Below are 17,971 nucleotides of genomic sequence, written 5' to 3'. Positions count from 1 at the left end.
AAGTTGGTTCGTTTTCTTGTGCAACTAATTATCTCAGCTAATTATCGATGGAATATAGTATTTTTTTAAATTTCATTTTATAAAAAAGTTAAAATCTATCTTATCTTAGACTTATAAAACTCACTTTAACGTCTTAATTCACTATTATTCACACGTCAATTCAAATACAGCCTTAAAAGTCTCCTTGTGGCTTTGATTTTCAAGGTTTAGGAAAAGTCTTTTTCTTCTTTCTTCTTATTGTTAATATTGGTAACCGTTATTGGTAACGAAGTCAGAATCTTAGCACTACATGATAATGTGTTTCTCGTAAGCCCAACTAATGTTTACTTTTACATGATTCTTACGCACTTCACTGATGTAATTAGTCAAATAAATTATTTTATATTAAAAAAAATAACACATTCAATCATATTAATAGAGCGTATAAAAAATATACAAAATTAATTGTAAATAGAGTTTTTGAATTTAGTCAAAAGTTGGAAGCTGTAAATTGAATTTGACGCAGACATTGCAGGAAAGACAGCATTGTAAGAAGAGTCACTCCAGCAAAAGCCTAAATTAATGTGCCCATCCATCCTAGACACATTAACATGATGTATATATTTTCTTTTTTTTTAGTAAAATAGGATTTGAAATCAAACTTCTCCTCATAAAGTGGGATTTGGGTACCCACTAATAAAGTCTTAACTAATCTATAATTTGATTTATACGAATTTTTTTCAAGACCACGACGCCATCCCAAGAGTTGAAACAATGATCAAACAAAAGGCTATGGTGATCTACCGTTGTTCTGAGTCTTTCTCATTGAATTCTTAGGGTACGCTTAGAAACTAAATCAAATTTAACTCATCTCAATTTATCATTATAATTTTTTTAAATTTTAACATAAAATATAATAAATAATTCAATTTTTTTAAATTTTAAAATAATAATAATATTAAAAAAGAATATACTAATAATATTTTATCATCTTAATTTAATTCAGTTTAATCTCTAAATGCAAATCACTACCGATATTTTGTCTTTTTTTTATTATTTTTTTTCTTTTATATAATTTAAAGGTTGGTTTGATTGTGATCTGGTGCCACAACTTTTTTTTTTATCAAAATAAAAGACCAAAGAGGCAAGAAACAGCGTTGGTCAACGGCTTTTTGATGTGCGTCCTCCTATTCCAATTGCTCTGTTTTGTCTTGTTTTTGTCTGTTGGGTTGTTTGTGGTGGTGTGTCAGATCGATGATCGATCGGAATGGACCGACTTTATTATTATTATTATTATTATTGTTTATTGAAAGGGTCGCTCTGCACACCATCGATTCACTAAAATAGACTGATTTAAAAAATCTAAAAGAGTCAATGAATATCTAAAATAGAGAAATTACCCAGAGTTTTTTGAATGTGAAGAGAGAGAAATACAACACGTGTTAAATAAAATAATAATTATATGCTTCATATCACACCAGCATGGCTGCTTTTTTGAAGCCTTATCATGGCGTTTTGATTCCATGAACGAAAATGCTGTAAAGGTTTTTGACATCGCATGAATGCTTTTCAAGGATTGTTTTTATAATTGAATTCAAATCTCTTCAAATTTCTAATCTGAATTATTAAATGAATAAAATTACTTTATCTCTCTACTTTGATCGCTTCATTTGAAGTGGAGATCACTCCATTCGATCGTTGGTCAAAAATTTTTTTTTTTTTTTACTTAATGATTAAAGAATTGATTTTAAATGTATTGATGTATTTTTTTTATTTTTTAAAAATATTTAAATGTATTAAAAAATTATAAAAAAAAATACTAAACGGTACGACAAGCAGTAAGAGTGGGCGATCCCACTCTTAGTAAATATCTCAAGCCACATTCAATGCGCAATAATTCTAGAGGATCCAATCCCGGCCTTGGGGATGAATTTTTCAGTACAAATATTACTGAATTCCATTACAATTTCGTTTGTTTTTGTAGATCAGATGAAATAAGTTAAAATTAAAGTTAAAAGTTGAATAAAATATTATTAGAATATATTTTTTTATTTTGAAATTTAAAAAAATTGAATTATTTATTCTATTTTACGTGGAAATTTAAAAAAATTATAATAATTAAATGAGAAGAGTTATGAAAACAAATGAAAGATCTCTTTGACTTCCGCTCATGGTTTTCTTAGTTTCCTCCAATTTTATGTGCCACAATGACCAACTATACTGATCACTTTATGGATTACATGCACGTTATAAGAAAGAACAATCTGCAGACTAATTCAGTAAAACTCCGTACTTGGATACTGCAAGCTCATCACCTCGAACCACAGCTAGGACCTGCAAAAGTTACCCCACGTACTAAGCAATACTGGACCCGTATATAGAGAAGAAAGTCATAGATAAAACCAGGAAAGGGAGGGGATTATGATCAAGAACCTTCATAAATATTCTATCTTACCTCACTCATAGAATGTCTCCGATTCTTAGCATTTTTGAGACAGCAGAGTGCAGCATTGGCCATATGCTGAACCACTTTTGTATCACTAGTATCTGTTAGTCTGGGATCCATCAGTTGGCTAATCGAACCATTTTGGAGAAGTGGAATTGCCTGTTTTTTTTTTTTAAGAGAGAAATTAACCAGTGTGTTTATTTGGAATTCTAGCAGGCAAAGTAGTGTAAAGAAAAAAAAATACTTATTTAGAAAGTATTTTCAAAGTGATTCAATTCCATATTGGTGATTTCTCCTGTAAATAGCCTACATGAAAAAATATTATGTATTTTCAATTTGAAGGTTGCCTAGAAGTCTTACCCAGTCGACCAACTTCTGGCCATTGCCTCGGGCTTGGAAACAAGGGGCACCCTTTCCAGTTATGAGCTCAAGGAGGAAAATCCCGTAATCGTGTATATCTACAGAAAGATGTTCATCTTCCTCAAGATTTTTGCCTCTTCAACCATACAAAAGATCGTAAGTGACCGGTTAAACCATACACGTAAATTGCTAAATATTTGACACTCAAGGCATTGGATTCATGAACAATGTCCATTGCACGATAAAATATACTACTATTGTTGTTCTTGTTAATGTTGTTGCTGTTTATATTCTTATTATCGACATCACGGCATCTCTTATTTATACTGGGTTCTCTACATTTTTAATGAATGACTTTGAATTCAAACATATGCACATACCAGATTTGAGATAAAATTATGAAGGGGGAACTTACTTAGCTGGTGAATCTTCTTGAGAGGAGACATCATCTGTAAGCCACTTAGCAGTTCTGAAGTTGACAAGCTTGAATGTAAGTAAAAGCCAGATGTTCAGTTTTGAGGCAAGAAATCTTGGGTTCAAAAATATGTGATCAAAGCAAGAAATTCTGCTTGCTGGAACAAGTTGTGAAACCTTCTTTGCTAAAGAAGTTGAACGGTGGTGCATATTAAAAGCAGGAAAATTTATGTACAGAACTTGTACTTCAGTTGCTTTGGATAGACATTCTCGAAACTAGAATTGCAGTATAAATTGCATTTGAGGAATAGTTCTTTAAACTTACCATTGTGGAGTAACCATTACTGAAAACAACATGAGCAGAACAGACAGAGAGGTGAACTATGGGTCCATCAACACACTCCTCATGAAGGTACCGCAGGCTTCCACCTATCTCTAGAGCAACACACCACCTTGCCTTCCACCCAAAATCCATAGCCAAGTTGTCACCTGCAAACAGAATGCAAAAATGCAGGAGTTAAATCATTATGAGGCCCTCATGTAATTTATATAGAATAAAAATTCTCATATTGATAAAGAATTGAGGAGAATATCTCCTCATTCTGAACTGAGAAATGGTTCCACCTAGCTCTTTCTTCCATTTCTTTTTTCCCAGGCTTCTTAATTCCAGAATTCTTATCAGTAAAGAGCAACAAGAATACAAGATACGATCTAGACCACAATCATGTCATATAACAAGCAGAACGTAATAAAGTCATAAATTGTATAATTAACTTCTAAGTTTCTTGTAGAGAATTTCTAGAACAGAGAGAATGCATCAGCAATTCATCATCTTGGTTTAACTATATCAGGATTTCAATAAGAGAAGTTCTTCTTACATTGCAAGTTCAAATCGACAGTACCCATGCACATGTAATCGTAAAGCAAGGACTTAGGGGCACCAGTGCTGAGGTATCCAACAATGTTCAGGATATTGCGGTGGCGTACCCTCGAAAGGATCTCGAGCATCGACCAGAAGTTTTCATCAGTTTCTATGAAACACTCAACTAAAACAGGTGCATCTTGCAACATCCCATGATAATATTTCATGCCATTTGCTTCCCTAATAATATTTTCATCGGCAAAGTTATTTGTTATTGCTTCAAGTTCGCTCTGATCAATGGCTCGAGGAGAACCCCTCCAAGACAGTGGATACGAGCAAGGAATTTCGGTCACTGGCAAGGGTGCAGATGATTCCTCTTCTGGAATATCCTTTCCACTAGCCTTTAATGTCACTAAGACAGCAGTATCCTTTCCTTTCATAACTGCAAGATTACTGCTTATACGCAGCCGTATATATTCCTTGTATTTCTTGAGGTGACTGACAAACCAACAAATAAATAATCAAATCAATAAATGAAACAAAAAGATAAAGCCAACTTGAATTTTAGGAGGCTTTTGGGCACCACAGGGACTGAGATCGGTCCATTTTATTTTACATGGGATTTGGAATGAGTAAATCATCTCAACCTGATGTTCACTTATATTGATTTTGCTGCTATGCGCCTGTTGATGATGGCCTATATCAGCAGCACTAGCAATAATAGTTTTTGGAAGAACATCTAATTTAATTGAATGAAAAAAAGAAAAGAAATGAATGATCTAATTTCCTGTTGGTGTCTGGACATCTCCTTAGCTTCTATTTTTGTAAGATCATGATGAGAATGAGAACCTGTCTAAAACAACCCAATGGGCATTAGAGTTTTGTGCTTCCTGAACAATTAATCTAGTGGGACAAATTCCGGCAGCAAGTTTAACCTCCATCTTCACCTGCATACTAGAAAGTGTTAAACTTGTTCTCCCATGCTATTCCTATGATTAATATTAATGTAGGAAAGCACCAACCTCGTTCTTTAGGCACTGTCTGCAATATGGCTGGAGATTACTTTGGTATTGTCCCCTTTTTTTTCTCAATTTCTAACTCAAGCTCTTCAGGATCCACTTCACCTTGCCCTGGAAAGTCTAATCTTTCCCCTGCAAAGGTAATTTATGTTAGGCATACCCAGAAACCATAAAAGAAACTAGAGTTGAGAGCATTAGAAAACTTGAAATTAGTTTGATAAAACATGTGAAAGTGAAAGGATTTCGCTGAATGCATATGATAGAAGGAAGAAGTTGGGTTGATCAGAATTCAGCACAGTTGAACTATCAGAATTTTGTGTATGTTGAAATCTGTTGAAATATCATGATTGTTTTCTTATAAAATGTTTCCAGATCAGAAGTGATTTTTTTATTATAATGTAAAACAGAAGTTCTCAATTTTTTCAATATGAAAACAAAAATAAAAATAAAATTTGGCTGCAGTTTCATATATATCACGAACAAATACTTCAATATTGTTTCAGAAACAGAAGACCATAAACATACCTAAGAAAAAATCTGTAAGCACTAATCAATCCAGATTAAGATTGTTACTACGTTTAAAAACTTCCACTACCTTTTATATTTCTTGAAAAGTATATACATGCTACAAAAGCAAAGATGCATATACTGATCACAAACTGATGCTGACGCTTAAAAAAGAGTTTAATCTTCGATCATGTCAAAGCAAAAGGATTTCTAGGAAGCAAAAGGATTTCTAGGAAACAAAATTAACTTAATTAGGAGAAAACATATCTTGGTTTTAAGATCAGAGGATGGGTATCTTCACTTAAAATCAACTCCTTGATGAAGATATCCTTTTAGACTTTTTTGTGAACTATCATATATATATATATATATATATATATATATCAGAATTAAGTAAATAGAACTGATCAGCAGAGTAAAAAAACTTACATAGTCCGGAGATGCCAATGCGCATTAGAAATGGGAAGCAAGAACTCTTCTTGGAACAAGATTCAAGAATAACTCCTAGAGCAATGACAGTGTCTCTTGGGCGGACAATGCGTTTGAGAGCCCAGTTGACAGCCTCCATGCCTCCTTTACCCCACCTATTGGCATCCACCACTACCAACACAGTGTCTCCTTGCGACTCCATTTCTCAATGATCACTGATCACTCTCTGTGGAGTTTCTTAGAATGGTATGTTATACATCTGATCAAGTGGTAGAAAAAATAAAGGAGCTATGGATCGAGGGGTACTGGAATTGACATGTTTATTATAGGTGAGCCCGCCATTTACGTGGGTAACAAAGTTGATCTCTTTTAGTCATTACCGTTTTGCTTAGGTTTTATAGTATCGAATGAAAAAAAACAAAAGATTTTGAGATTATAATACTTGGCGTTATCTTGTCTTTAGAAACACTCCAAAACTATATTGTCTATTGCCTATTTGCCTGCCAATATTCTTGTTAATTTCTTCAAGCAATATGATTATTTTTTTGAGAAATGATAGTTATAGTCGTAAGTTCGCAAACGTAGCGTAATCACTTTAAAAAAAGTGAATGTGTAGGACTCACATGAAAATTTTAATTTTTTAATAGTAGACCCACTCTTTTTTAAAATGACTGCACGACACTTACGCACTCCACGACTGCATATAATACTACTCTATTTTTTTTTCACCCACAAATTCACGGGGACGACATTGTTGATCAGTATGTAAGATGTGAACTAGTTTACGTTGTTTCTCATGTTTTTAGATGTTTTCGAATTTGTGTTGTTTGGAACCTTTTTTTTTTTCCCTGGTTTTGGTCGATTTTACATTATCGATCTTCACATTTACAAAATAACAAAACACAGAATTATACTTTTTTTGACAATATTTCACTACATGTTTGGTGGTTGAAAATAGATTTTTTTTTTTTTTTTGAATAAAAAATACTTCTATGATGCAAAGAATAAATAATATTAAATATATTAAATATTAAATAATCACGAATAATAATGGCCGCTTAATTCTAGTTTTGCCAAAACTTTATTCTACTTTTTGCCAAAACTTCGATGCATCACTTTGATCGAATCAGTCAGAAGCCCACAACCCAAGCCAGATTCATCCGCTGTCAATGGGAACCCCCTATCCAAATCCCATCACTCCCTCTCTAACCCGCATCGGATGGATCGGCATAGGGGTAATGGGAGCTGCCATGGCTGCTCGCCTACTCTCCGCCGGCTACTCCCTCACCGTCTACGCCCGCAGCCCTTCCAAGACACTCTCCCTACAAGCCCAAGGCGCCCGCCTCGCCTCTTCGCCACACGAACTCGCTAAACGCAGTGACGTCGTCTTTACTATGGTGGGACACCCATCGGATGTTCGAGAAGTTGTCCTTGGCTCAGACGGCCTCCTCTCTGGCCTCAACCCCAACTCTGTCATCGTCGATACCACCAGTAGTCACCCTCAGCTTGCGCGCAATGTATTCGAGGCTGCGCATGAGAAAGGTTGCTGGGCAGTAGACGCACCGGTGTCAGGGGGTGACATTGGTGCTAGAGATGGGAAATTAGCAATATTTGCCGGTGGCGATGGTGGAGTTGTGAAGTGGTTGACACCATTGTTTGAGATTTTGGGGAGGGCAACATATGTGGGCGTAGCGGGTTGCGGTCAGAGTTGCAAGATAGCGAATCAAATAACTGTGGGGGCAAACTTACTGGGGCTGAGTGAAGGGTTAGTGTTTGCGGAGCGGGCGGGGTTGGATGTTAAGCAGTTGTTGGAGGCGGTGAGGGGTGGAGCGGCAGGGTCGATGGCGATGGAGTTGTGGGGAGATAGGGTGATAGGGAGGGACTTTAGGCCAGGCGGGTTCGCGGAGTATATGGTAAAGGACTTGGGAATGGGTGTGGATGCTGTGGAGGAAGGCAAAGATGAGAGTGTGGTGGTGTTGCCTGGTGCTGGACTTTGTAAGCAGTTGTTTTCTGGGATGGTGGCAAATGGTGATGGGAAGCTTGGTGGTCAGGGTTTAATCACTGTCATAGAGAGGATCAATGGTAAGTAATATCTTAAAACCATAAAACACAACCACACCCACCCCAAGTCCCAACCTTTGCAGCAGTGTTTTGGGTAATAAATGGTCTTGTTGGAGTTGAGAGGTGGGAGGGCGTGGTGCAAGTGCTTGGAATATGTTGTTTTTGATTGTTCTATATTGGTCTAAGATGTTTGATGAGAATAGTTTATGTATGTTGGCGTGTGCTGCAGCTGGTCCTCGAGCTTTATTTGGTAAGTCAGCAAGATTGTGCATAAATTTGATCGTATGGATGGACCAGTATTGGCTGTTTTGTTTTGTTCTTTTGGTATCTGTGTTTAGAGGTGTGCAAGTTTAATTGTTTTTTTTTATGGAAACATATTGGAGCTTTTATTTATTTATTTATTTATTTTGTATTCATGATAGAAAGAAACTCTTTGCAGTATCACTATCATATCCATAAATGAGCTTTGGCAATATAAATCAGAAGGTGACACGCAACTCCTTTATTTTTTTCTTTTCCTTTTCTTTCTTTTTTACTTAACATGTAGGCAGACCCCGTAAAGGAGAGGAATCATTAATATGCAGGGCCTCAGGCAGACCCCAATTTCACAAAAGCACAAAATAAATAAAACAAAAACACCAAACCAGAGGAATTTCATTAGTTACATAGATTAGAAATAACTCGCCTCAACGAGTTTCTGGAGCCTCCATCAGCACAAAATTTCTTCCCCCATGTTGGGGGACTGCGCAATGCATGTACTTTCTTCGAGATTACAGCAAAACAAAATGGTAAAAAACAATGAGAAGAACATTAGGCTACTTTTAGCATCGAAACTGACTTCTTTTGTATAAAAAATGTTCTGATCGAGTCATGACTGTCAATCCTCAGCCATGTCACTGTACAAAGTCGGACAATGATTCTTCTCATGCCGCTTTTAAGCTCTCGGACAAAATCTTGTAGTATTGTTTTTGCTGCTCCCCAAATGGAAAAGATGTTAAGAGTAGGAAAAATGTACAGGTTTATTATAGAATTCAAGCATCCTTGCACTAGACATGATTAAACAGACTGATTCGTACCTCGTCTGAAACAGAAGGAGAGATTGTACTCAGTGCCCGTTCAAAATGTATTGCCTTGATGGTCCACGAAGTTGCATCTGAAATGCTCTCGGTTGAGAGTCTCTCTTCAAGAGCAACCATTGCGGCTTCATTCATCTGTTATCAGTAAAAATTTATATGCAAGAAACCTACACCGCCCCCCCACCCCAAAAATGTGCACACACAAACAACTAGAGAGAGAGAGAGAGAGAAATCAGTTTCTGACTTCATATAAGAAAAAATCTATCCAGCATTATACAAACCAGTGCAGCAAGATCAGCTCCACTCAAATTCTTGCAAGCCTCCATTTGCCCAATAGCATTCAAATCCACATTGGCATCAATAGGCTTCTTCCTCCCAAGAGCTTTTAAGATCAGTCCGCGCTCATTTGCACTGGGCAAAGGAACATAAAGAAGTTTACCGAACCTACCAGGCCGTAAGAGGGCAAGGTCCATCACCTCGGGTCTGCCAACAGAAATGCCAACTGGAAGGAATTAGTAAGGCATTCATTATCAGGACACATTGAAGACTGCAAACAATGAGTTTTACCTATTTGTTGCACCGATGACAAAAACACCCCTCCGTTGCTCTGCACCATCCAACTCTATGAGTAACTGCAGTTGTAAGAATTGATTCATTTTATCAATATTGGAATAGAAATTGCCAAAAACATTAAGTAGGGCAGCATGATTTTGTTCAGGATATCTCTGGAGATTAATAGACCTGGTTCAGTAGTCTCTCAACAACCCATCCACCTTCTTTGCCACGCTTTGTTGTCAATGCATCCACCTACAAATCATTTTTTTTTTTTTTTTTTTGGGAGGGGATCAAATTCGCAAATTTAATTACCACCACATGTACGATTAAAAAACATGAGATGAATAGAAGTCCTAATCAAGACACCTATGTTGAAAACCATGTTCTCTGCAACATGATCGAGCTGTTACTTTTAAACACAACCTTACAGCTGATTTGATCCATTGCATTTTATCGATATGGTATCGAAAGAAAAGCTAGCAAAATGATGCAGAGATGTAACTAAATGTTCAACGACTACTCAGCATACATCTCTAAAGCCATTTAATATTGCTTCTCATTCAATGCCCAAGTGCAGAACAACCCAATTCACTGGCATTTGCTTCAGGCATATTCTACATTAAGTAATATTCAATAGGTGCATACAAAGTATTGATAAATAAAAAAGATAAATACTTTGGCCACAAAGAGATCCCACAAAAGTAAACTCACAAGCTGACGTAGCTTGATGAGGTATGTTAGATTGTAAAATTACTTTTATTGTAAAATAGATCTAACGCATCATATGAAGCTATGTCAATTTGTTGATTTACTTTTGTGGGATTTATTTGTGGCTGTAGCAATTCTCATCAAAAAATGACAGAACAAAGTAAACTTCATACATTCAGGGAGATACATGTCATTCTATGAAGCTGTAGAACAGAAGAGTGATGTTGTGATTTCTGTTTTAATGTCTTGTTACTGTTACAAAGCTTATATATGATTCCATCTAGCGACTTGGTTTTTACAATATCCAGAGAAAGAGCCTCAGGAGCTATCTGCTTCAACCTTCTCTTCTAGAGAAACTAAAGGCCTTTACAGTTGAAGGAGCCAAAGCGCTGATTGAAGAAACTACTTTGAGGGTCAATAAATTTTAACTCCTCAATTCCATTAGACGAGAGTTTTTCACATACACAATTATGTGAAATAATATTAAAAAGCCAATGGACAGACTGTCAAGGAATCAAACACTAATAATGAAAATCTTCTCTCTCTCTCTCTCTCTCTCTCTCTCTCTCTCTCACACACACACACACACAAACAAACATGCAACAAAATTGTTTCATAAGATCTTAATCCCACTCTTACTCTCATAGATGCATTTTAAAAAATGATAACTTTGGTTGCTTGGTGTTTATATCACAAGGTAGCTTTCAATTACTCGTTAAAATTGATAAAAATAGGGGGCATAATGCCATCTTAACTGCTGAGAGACAGAGACAGCAGCAAGGGTCGTGGGCCAATGACATCTTAGGTTAAGGAGGTAGCATTAGCAATGCGGTAGCAACATGGGAGAATATGAGTCAAAAGATGAGAGAGAGAGCTTTGGGGGAAAAATATGAAAAACCAGTCATTCCATCTTCGCCATCCAAACTTGGTGAAAATCATACAACATTTTTAAAATAGCAAGCGCATGACAGGAACCGTAAACATTTAATGCAGAGAGAACTGTAAACCTCATCAAAGAAAAGTACGCATGGCGAGCAAGTCCTTGCACGACTGAATAATGTCCGAACTGCCAGCTCACTTTCCCCAACATATTTATTCAGAAGTTCAGGGCCCTAACAATATTTGCAAAAAAAAAGAGAAAAAAAAAATGACCATCTTAATAAGGATTTGAATGCAAAAATTAAGCAAAGAAAAAAAAAGGTAGAAATGCATTTATTGTTTTAATAAAGCACAATGAGCTAAGCATCATTGTCAGAATAAAATTTGAAACCATATATGCACAGATGGAAGGAAATGGAAAATCAACGAGGCTGACCTTGATGTGAATGAAGTTGGCTCCTGCCTCATTAGCTACAGCCTTGGCAATCAGTGTTTTACCACAACCTGGAGGCCCATAGAGCAAAAAACCTGTCTCTAAGTCCATGCCAAATCCCTGAAGATGCAAATAATTTCAGGACATGAACAGCCATTTAGAGTGAACCTATAATGCCTTCAAGGAAAACTCTTCAAAAAGAAAATGAAACTTCAGGAAGTAGTTGCGTAAACTGCAGCAGGGATTCAAATTTAATGGAACTTAAGGATAAAAGTAGTGGAGCTTCAATGTGAGAAACAAAAGAGCATAGGTGGTGTCATTATTTTTTTTTATCGGTAAAATTAGGACCATTTCTTGATTTGTGCATGTCATCCTTGCGCAGGGGCCATGCTAATCTTATATGTATCATTCCAATTTTATCGCATGTCCCCAAAGGGACTAGATGGCCTCATTATCTAAAGGAAATTTAAGTTTCTAATGAGAAAAGTGTATCTTTGGCATGACTGCAAGTGGACCTAACCTGGAAAAAAGACACTTCAACAAATCCTACCTGGTCTTCATCACAAACAACCCCAGTTGGCCAAGTCAGTAATCCTTATAATAATAAACACTCTTTCTAACATTACTCTTAGCATTCCAATTCAAGAAACAAAAGCAGAACTTAAAGCTTTTGTAATGGAATCACTCTCTTGATAATCTCCAGACCTGTCACGTGGCAAAATTCCTGCAATGGAGCTGTGTTGTTCATCTACATTTGAGCTATTGGGTAGCTAACTATGTATTACCTTAAAATCTTTCCCAGATGACTCAGCCAACATAATTTAGTGGGGCAATAATAGTAGAAGCAACTAAAAGCTATATCAATCTTTATGTCTGCAATACAAACATCCATACATACATAGAGAAATATATATGATCACCTTCCACCTTTTGAAGAGCTATACTTATTTCTATTTCAACTGTCAATGAAAACTGCTTCTACGCACACAGAGAGAGAAAGAGGTAGTTGAGAAAGAACAGGGGCAATAATTATAATCTGTTAAACATGTTAATTATGCTGTTGGAGAGGGTTCAAGGATCTGTTTTTGGTTTGATGATTGGTGTTGTGATCAGGCCCTCTATAGGGTGTTCCTGGCTATTTTCCGTATGGTAGCTGATCAGCACGCATCTGTTTCTGATTAGTTAGTCCATTCTATTGGATCCTTGCATTGGGATGTTCGTTTGATTAGAGCTGTAAAGGATTGGGAACTTGATGATGTTTCAGATTTTTTCAGCTTTCTATATTCCCTGGGTATTGGGGCTAATGAGAGGGATAGAATGTTGTGGAAGCCTGCAGGAAGTGAAAAGTTTTCAGTTTGGTCGTATTATAAGGTGTTTGACTCTTCAGCATAATCCTCCTTTCCCTTGGAAGCGTATTTGGAGGTCTCATCTGCCTTCCAAAGTCACTTTTTTTATATGGACAGCATTGCCTGGGAACATTTTGACGATTGATAACTCGAGGAAGTATGGCTTTATAGTTACGGAGTGGTGTTTTATGTGTAAGAAGCATGGGGAATATGAGGATCATCTACTTTTGCGAGGTGGCAAAGGCTTTGTGGGATGGAGTTTTTAGTAGAGTTGGGTTGGCTTGGGTGATGCCTTTGAAAGTTGTGGATCTGATTGCATGTTGGAATGGGCAACATAGTTGCGCTCAAGTGGATATTGTGTGGAAGATGGTTCCTTTGTGTCTTATGTGGTGCATTTGGTGGGAAAGGAATGATCGTTGTTTTAATGATAAGGAGCTGAGCTTGGAGGAAATTCAGAATTTCTTCGTGTACTCTTTATTGCAATGGTTTTTTGCTATAGTGATTAATGGAGCTTCAGCTCATGATTTTTTGTTCTCGCTTTCTACTTTATAGAATGTACTTAGGTTTTTTCTTTTGTATACGTCCTGTGTACATGGGCTTCACCCATTTCATTCAATGAATAAAATCGTCTTACTTATATTATAAAAAAAAAAACTATAAATACCTCATAAACCTCTGGAAATTTTATACGCCTAACTATATAACGGTCAAACTCCTTTCTTAAGAAATCAAGCCCGCCAACATCTTCCCACTTTACATTAGGAATAGCAGAGAATCCTTCCCTTCTCGATGAGGGTTGAATCATTCTAACTGCTTCCTGGAAAACACCACATAGAAGCAATTGCAATCGTCATTTAAGAAAATCAGTAAAAACGACAAAACAGCAGAATTTTATTTACATTTTATAGAATGCAAGGGGCTTCAACGTAAGAAAAACCATAAGGATACCAGTCTTTTTTTTATGATGGAAGAACCACCCCACAGCAGAGCCCTTAGGACTCGCCCATGTAACCTAAACCCCCGGAGAGACTAGTACAACAACCCACCGTCATGGCCTCCCACTTAAATCGCAGTTTAATCCCAGGGGGAATCGAACCTATGGCATGGGGCTCATACACACAAGTTTGCCCTTACCACTTGGGCTACCCACGGATGGGTTATAAGGATACCAATCTTGACTCCCAAAGGCCCAAAATGTAGAAATGCATCATGACAGTGTTCGTAAATCACATAAAAAGGGGAGAAGATGACGAAAGGAAAAACAGCAATAATAATAACGATATTCGAGTCCACATGCTTGTCTTGTGCACTTAAAACTTAAGAGTAAAGAGACATAACAGATGATGGATAAGTACGAAAATTAAAAGCAAAGAAAGGCAGGGTCAAATATGAATTAACCAGGGCATGTGTGTGAAAGAAAAATAGAGATAGAAAGAAGTTGAGGGCACCTCAAAATCAGCCATTGTGATGGTAAGTTTTTCCATCTCTTCAGGCAACCATGGTTGCCTCCACCAATCTTCCGTATATTCTTCATTTATAGAATCCTTCGATAGAAGAGACTTTCTTTCATCAATAATTCTCTTCATGGCAAGGTTACCCGCCTTGTTAGCAAGGGCTGCTAAATCAGCCCCAACAAAACCAGGTGTAGACCTGGCTATTTTCAGAAGATCAAATGAACCCTCCAGTCTAAGATTGCGTGTAATCACGGAAAGAATCCCAGCCCTTCCATTTTCATCTGGAACACCTAGGACAATCTCACGATCAAATCGTCCAGGCCTCCTCAGTGCAGAGTCAACAGCATCAGGCCTATTGGTTGCACCAATTACAAGAACATATCCAGGTCTCTGATCAGAACTTTCTGAGTTTGAATTAGCATCTGACGGATATACAAGTCTATGAGATTCATCCATGCAAGTCATCAACTGTGTCACTATTCTTCGCTCCATCTCTCGTTGTAGATTTTCTCTTTTAGAGGCAATTGCATCAATTTCGTCAATGAAAACAATTGATGGTGCAGTCCTGTATGCTTTAGAGAAGAGGACTCGAATATTCTCTTCCGACGCACCTTAAATATTCATCAATTAGAGAAAGGGAGTTATAGAACTTCTAGTCTTCTAATTTACGACAACAAATAGCTAAACCATCAAAGGATATAGCCAAAGGCAGAAAAATATATTTTTTATAAAAAAAAATCTCAAACAGCCGAGCAATTCTAAAAATATTCTCATATTAACAACGATAATAACTGGTAATCAACTCAAAGTGTATAATTAAAGAATTGCGATGAAAAGGGAGAGGTACCAGAGACACCAGAGACGACCTCAGTAGCCGAAATCTTGTAAAACGGAACCCCAGTCTCATTGGCGATGGCATGAGCTAGCTTGGTCTTCCCGCAGCCGGGCGGGCCATGCAACAAAATCCCGGCCATAGGCCGTACCCCGAGCCAGCGGGGCAACTGCGGATGGTACAAGGGCACGATCACTTCCATCTTCAACTCCTCCAGAACCCCCTCCATCCCTCCCAAATCCCTAAACCTCGGTCCCTCCTCCCCCTTCACCACCTCAACGCCACCATCCCTTCCCGTGGGCAACTCAGTCCCCACCCTCTCCTGCCCTCCTCTACCCCCATCCACCAAATCGATTCTATTGGCCTTTTTGCTGTCAACCTCCAGCTCCACATTCTCCTCCACCGCGGTCTTTTCCGGCCTCTTCACCGCCGCGCCGCTTAATTCCTTATAGGCAGCTAGCAAACTCGATTTCGTCACGTCAAACTGCGGGGGTTCCATCTTCTCTCCGTAAACCGCGTCCTCCGAAGTGGACACCGCCCCATCTCCACCGTCCGAACTCGATTCCAATTCCTCCGACGGATCATCAGACGTCTGATGGTGGTTCCCACTCAGCATCCTCCGCTTCTTCGTCAGAGAAGCAATAGTTCGACTGCCTTCAACTTCTTCCTCTCCTTCATCATCGTACTCCTCTTCGGTCCGGCCTGCAGTCGAAGGAGAGGGGAGCTTTACTTGCCGCTTCTTCCTTTTGTTCAATTGCTGCGGAGAGGGCGATTCCTGAGAGAGTGATTTCAAGGTCTTGCGGACAAAAGTAGTAAAAGGCTGCTTCTTGATTCGTTGGTAGTCTCGGTAGGTTGAACGGAGAAGATCCACAACTTCTTCGAGAGAGGAAGACCTGCACTTGCAGGATTCGAGCCGACGACGAAGTAGTTCTCTATTCATTTTGGCCCCTCCTGTGACACGCCGAAACGGTAGAAGAAGAACCAGGCGGCGGCGTGAAGGGTAGAGAGGAACACGGCAGCAACTCCAGGTTCTTCTGTAAAATAAATGTGTTGGAAGGCAGAAGACTCGAGGAAAAATAAAAGGAAAATGGGCTTACGGGTCAGTGCACGTGGGCCTAAGGAAGGATCGTGATGGGGCCTTAAAGAAAGGAAGGGAGAAGCTGTGGACAGCGAAAGGGGCCTAGGGCCTGGCTCAAGTAGTGTTTTTGTTTTCGTTATTTTCTTTGTAATAGCTGGTACTAAGGGACACTTTAGGGCATGTTTGGGGCATGAGATGAGATATAAAATTTTTATCTCATCTTATCATTATAATTTTTTCAAACTCTCATACAAAATATAATAAATAATTCAATTTTTTCAAATCTCAATTCAACTTTTTCAAATCTCAAAACAATAATAATATTTTAAACTTTCATTTAAAACTAAAAATTCTCATCTCACTCTCCATACCTACCTATTACTAGTATATCTAGCCAGGTAATAATCTAGAGAATCATCTAGAACCTTGATCATTTTTCATTATTTGATTGTTTGGAGGAGCTCCCCCCAAAGAGAGCCTTTGCTATCATTTTTTACTAAATACATTTGTCATTTGCCATTTCCCTCTATTTGTCTCTTCAATTCCGTTTTTAAAATCTAGACTATTACAAGTGGTATCGAAAACCCCTTTGCTACCTTGAAAATTACTGAATATACTTGTTTGGAGGATTTACATGAAAGTCTCACGTCTCTTCAAAAAAATACAGAAAACTATATCAAAAACACTGAAAGTTAGTTCAGCACCATCGGGATGGAGATGACCATGCGATACCAAATGGAGACTATGATGCAGTAGTTTTCCACCATGGTCGCAGATCTGCACAATGTTAACAAAGCCCTATCAGGAGGATCTTCTAGTAACAGTGACAATAACAAGCAACAAGTCATACCTCACATTAGCGAGATCCAACCAAGATCCATCAGATTGGAGTTTCCTATGTTCCAAGGGGATGATCTCATGGATGGCTATACAAGGTAAACCACATTCCATAATACTCTTCCCCAACACAAACTCTGTTTGGTGTCATTTCACATGGAAGGAAAAGCATTAGTTTGGTTTCAAGACCTAGATGAATCTCGGGGTGTATCAGCATGGGATGAATTTGTTCAAACTTTGTTAGTCAGATTTGGTCCTAATAGCTATGATGGTCCAATGGAACAACTGACTAAGTTGCGACAGTTGGACAATGTTGAGGAATACAAAGCTAATTTTAAAGCCTTATCCAATAGGCTGCATGGGTTATCTGAGACATACAAGCTAAGTTATTTTCTCAGTAGCCTTATGGATGATATAAGGTTAATAATGAGAATGTTCAATCCTCATAATCTGATCATGGCTTATGGGCTTTCAAAAATTCAAGAAGAGAATGTGTCTCTCCATGAAAAACTACCATACAGATATCCATCTTCCCATCACCCTGAACCAGCATACCTTAAATTTCCCCAACCCTCTCAAACCACAGACAACCAGAAAAACCAACCCAAAGCCATAATATCAGTCCATAAAATTAGCCAAGGTCAAATGAAAGAACGCATAAATAAATGTCTCTGCTATCACTGTGACTCCAAATGG

General features: G+C 37.8%; 3 protein-coding genes, 1 long non-coding RNA gene and 1 other non-coding gene across 6 annotated transcripts in view; 2 read left to right on the top strand and 3 right to left on the bottom strand.

The window, feature by feature from the left end:
• The window catches only part of LOC121258062, a 40,991-nt gene that overhangs the window by 17,056 nt on the left and 5,964 nt on the right, over window positions 1-17,971 (top strand). The gene's annotated exons all lie outside the window — the stretch shown is intronic.
• LOC121258060 (protein NSP-INTERACTING KINASE 2-like) lies at window positions 2,149-6,539 on the bottom strand. Its single transcript, XM_041159411.1, has 9 exons — window positions 6,017-6,539; window positions 5,084-5,212; window positions 4,911-5,008; window positions 4,078-4,559; window positions 3,525-3,688; window positions 3,201-3,268; window positions 2,786-2,921; window positions 2,435-2,584; window positions 2,149-2,313 (listed from the first exon to the last, which is right to left on the bottom strand). Exons 3-9 carry the CDS (start codon window positions 5,000-5,002, stop codon window positions 2,251-2,253), a joined length of 1,155 nt encoding a protein of 384 aa, XP_041015345.1. The 5' UTR covers window positions 5,003-5,008; window positions 5,084-5,212; window positions 6,017-6,539; the 3' UTR covers window positions 2,149-2,250.
• On the top strand, window positions 7,097-8,470 carry LOC121258061 (probable 3-hydroxyisobutyrate dehydrogenase-like 3, mitochondrial). The gene has a single exon (XM_041159412.1). The coding sequence runs from the start codon at window positions 7,186-7,188 to the stop codon at window positions 8,104-8,106; it is 921 nt and encodes a 306-aa protein (XP_041015346.1). The 5' UTR covers window positions 7,097-7,185; the 3' UTR covers window positions 8,107-8,470.
• Window positions 8,723-16,433, bottom strand: LOC121258058 (cell division control protein 48 homolog C-like). Of its 2 annotated transcripts, XM_041159405.1 has the most exons (10): window positions 15,376-16,433; window positions 14,523-15,139; window positions 13,739-13,891; window positions 11,732-11,848; window positions 11,424-11,528; window positions 9,895-9,960; window positions 9,721-9,785; window positions 9,435-9,636; window positions 9,154-9,288; window positions 8,723-9,048 (listed from the first exon to the last, which is right to left on the bottom strand). In XM_041159405.1, exons 1-10 carry the CDS (start codon window positions 16,298-16,300, stop codon window positions 9,001-9,003), a joined length of 2,433 nt encoding a protein of 810 aa, XP_041015339.1. In that variant the 5' UTR covers window positions 16,301-16,433; the 3' UTR covers window positions 8,723-9,000. The 2 variants fall into 2 exon arrangements, with proteins under 2 accessions (XP_041015339.1, XP_041015340.1); XM_041159406.1 differs by lacking the exons at window positions 8,723-9,048; window positions 9,154-9,288; window positions 9,435-9,636; window positions 9,721-9,785 and having other exon boundaries at window positions 9,948-10,306.
• Window positions 12,065-12,167, bottom strand: LOC121258906. The gene has a single exon (XR_005939458.1). It is a non-coding gene; the product is annotated as a U6 spliceosomal RNA (small nuclear RNA).

Source organism: Juglans microcarpa x Juglans regia, chromosome 3S, assembly GCF_004785595.1.
Source record: "Juglans microcarpa x Juglans regia isolate MS1-56 chromosome 3S, Jm3101_v1.0, whole genome shotgun sequence".
Lineage (NCBI taxonomy): Eukaryota > Viridiplantae > Streptophyta > Magnoliopsida > Fagales > Juglandaceae > Juglans > Juglans microcarpa x Juglans regia.
Note: the sequence above shows the minus strand (reverse complement) of the source record. Positions and strands in the feature narration are given on the sequence as shown.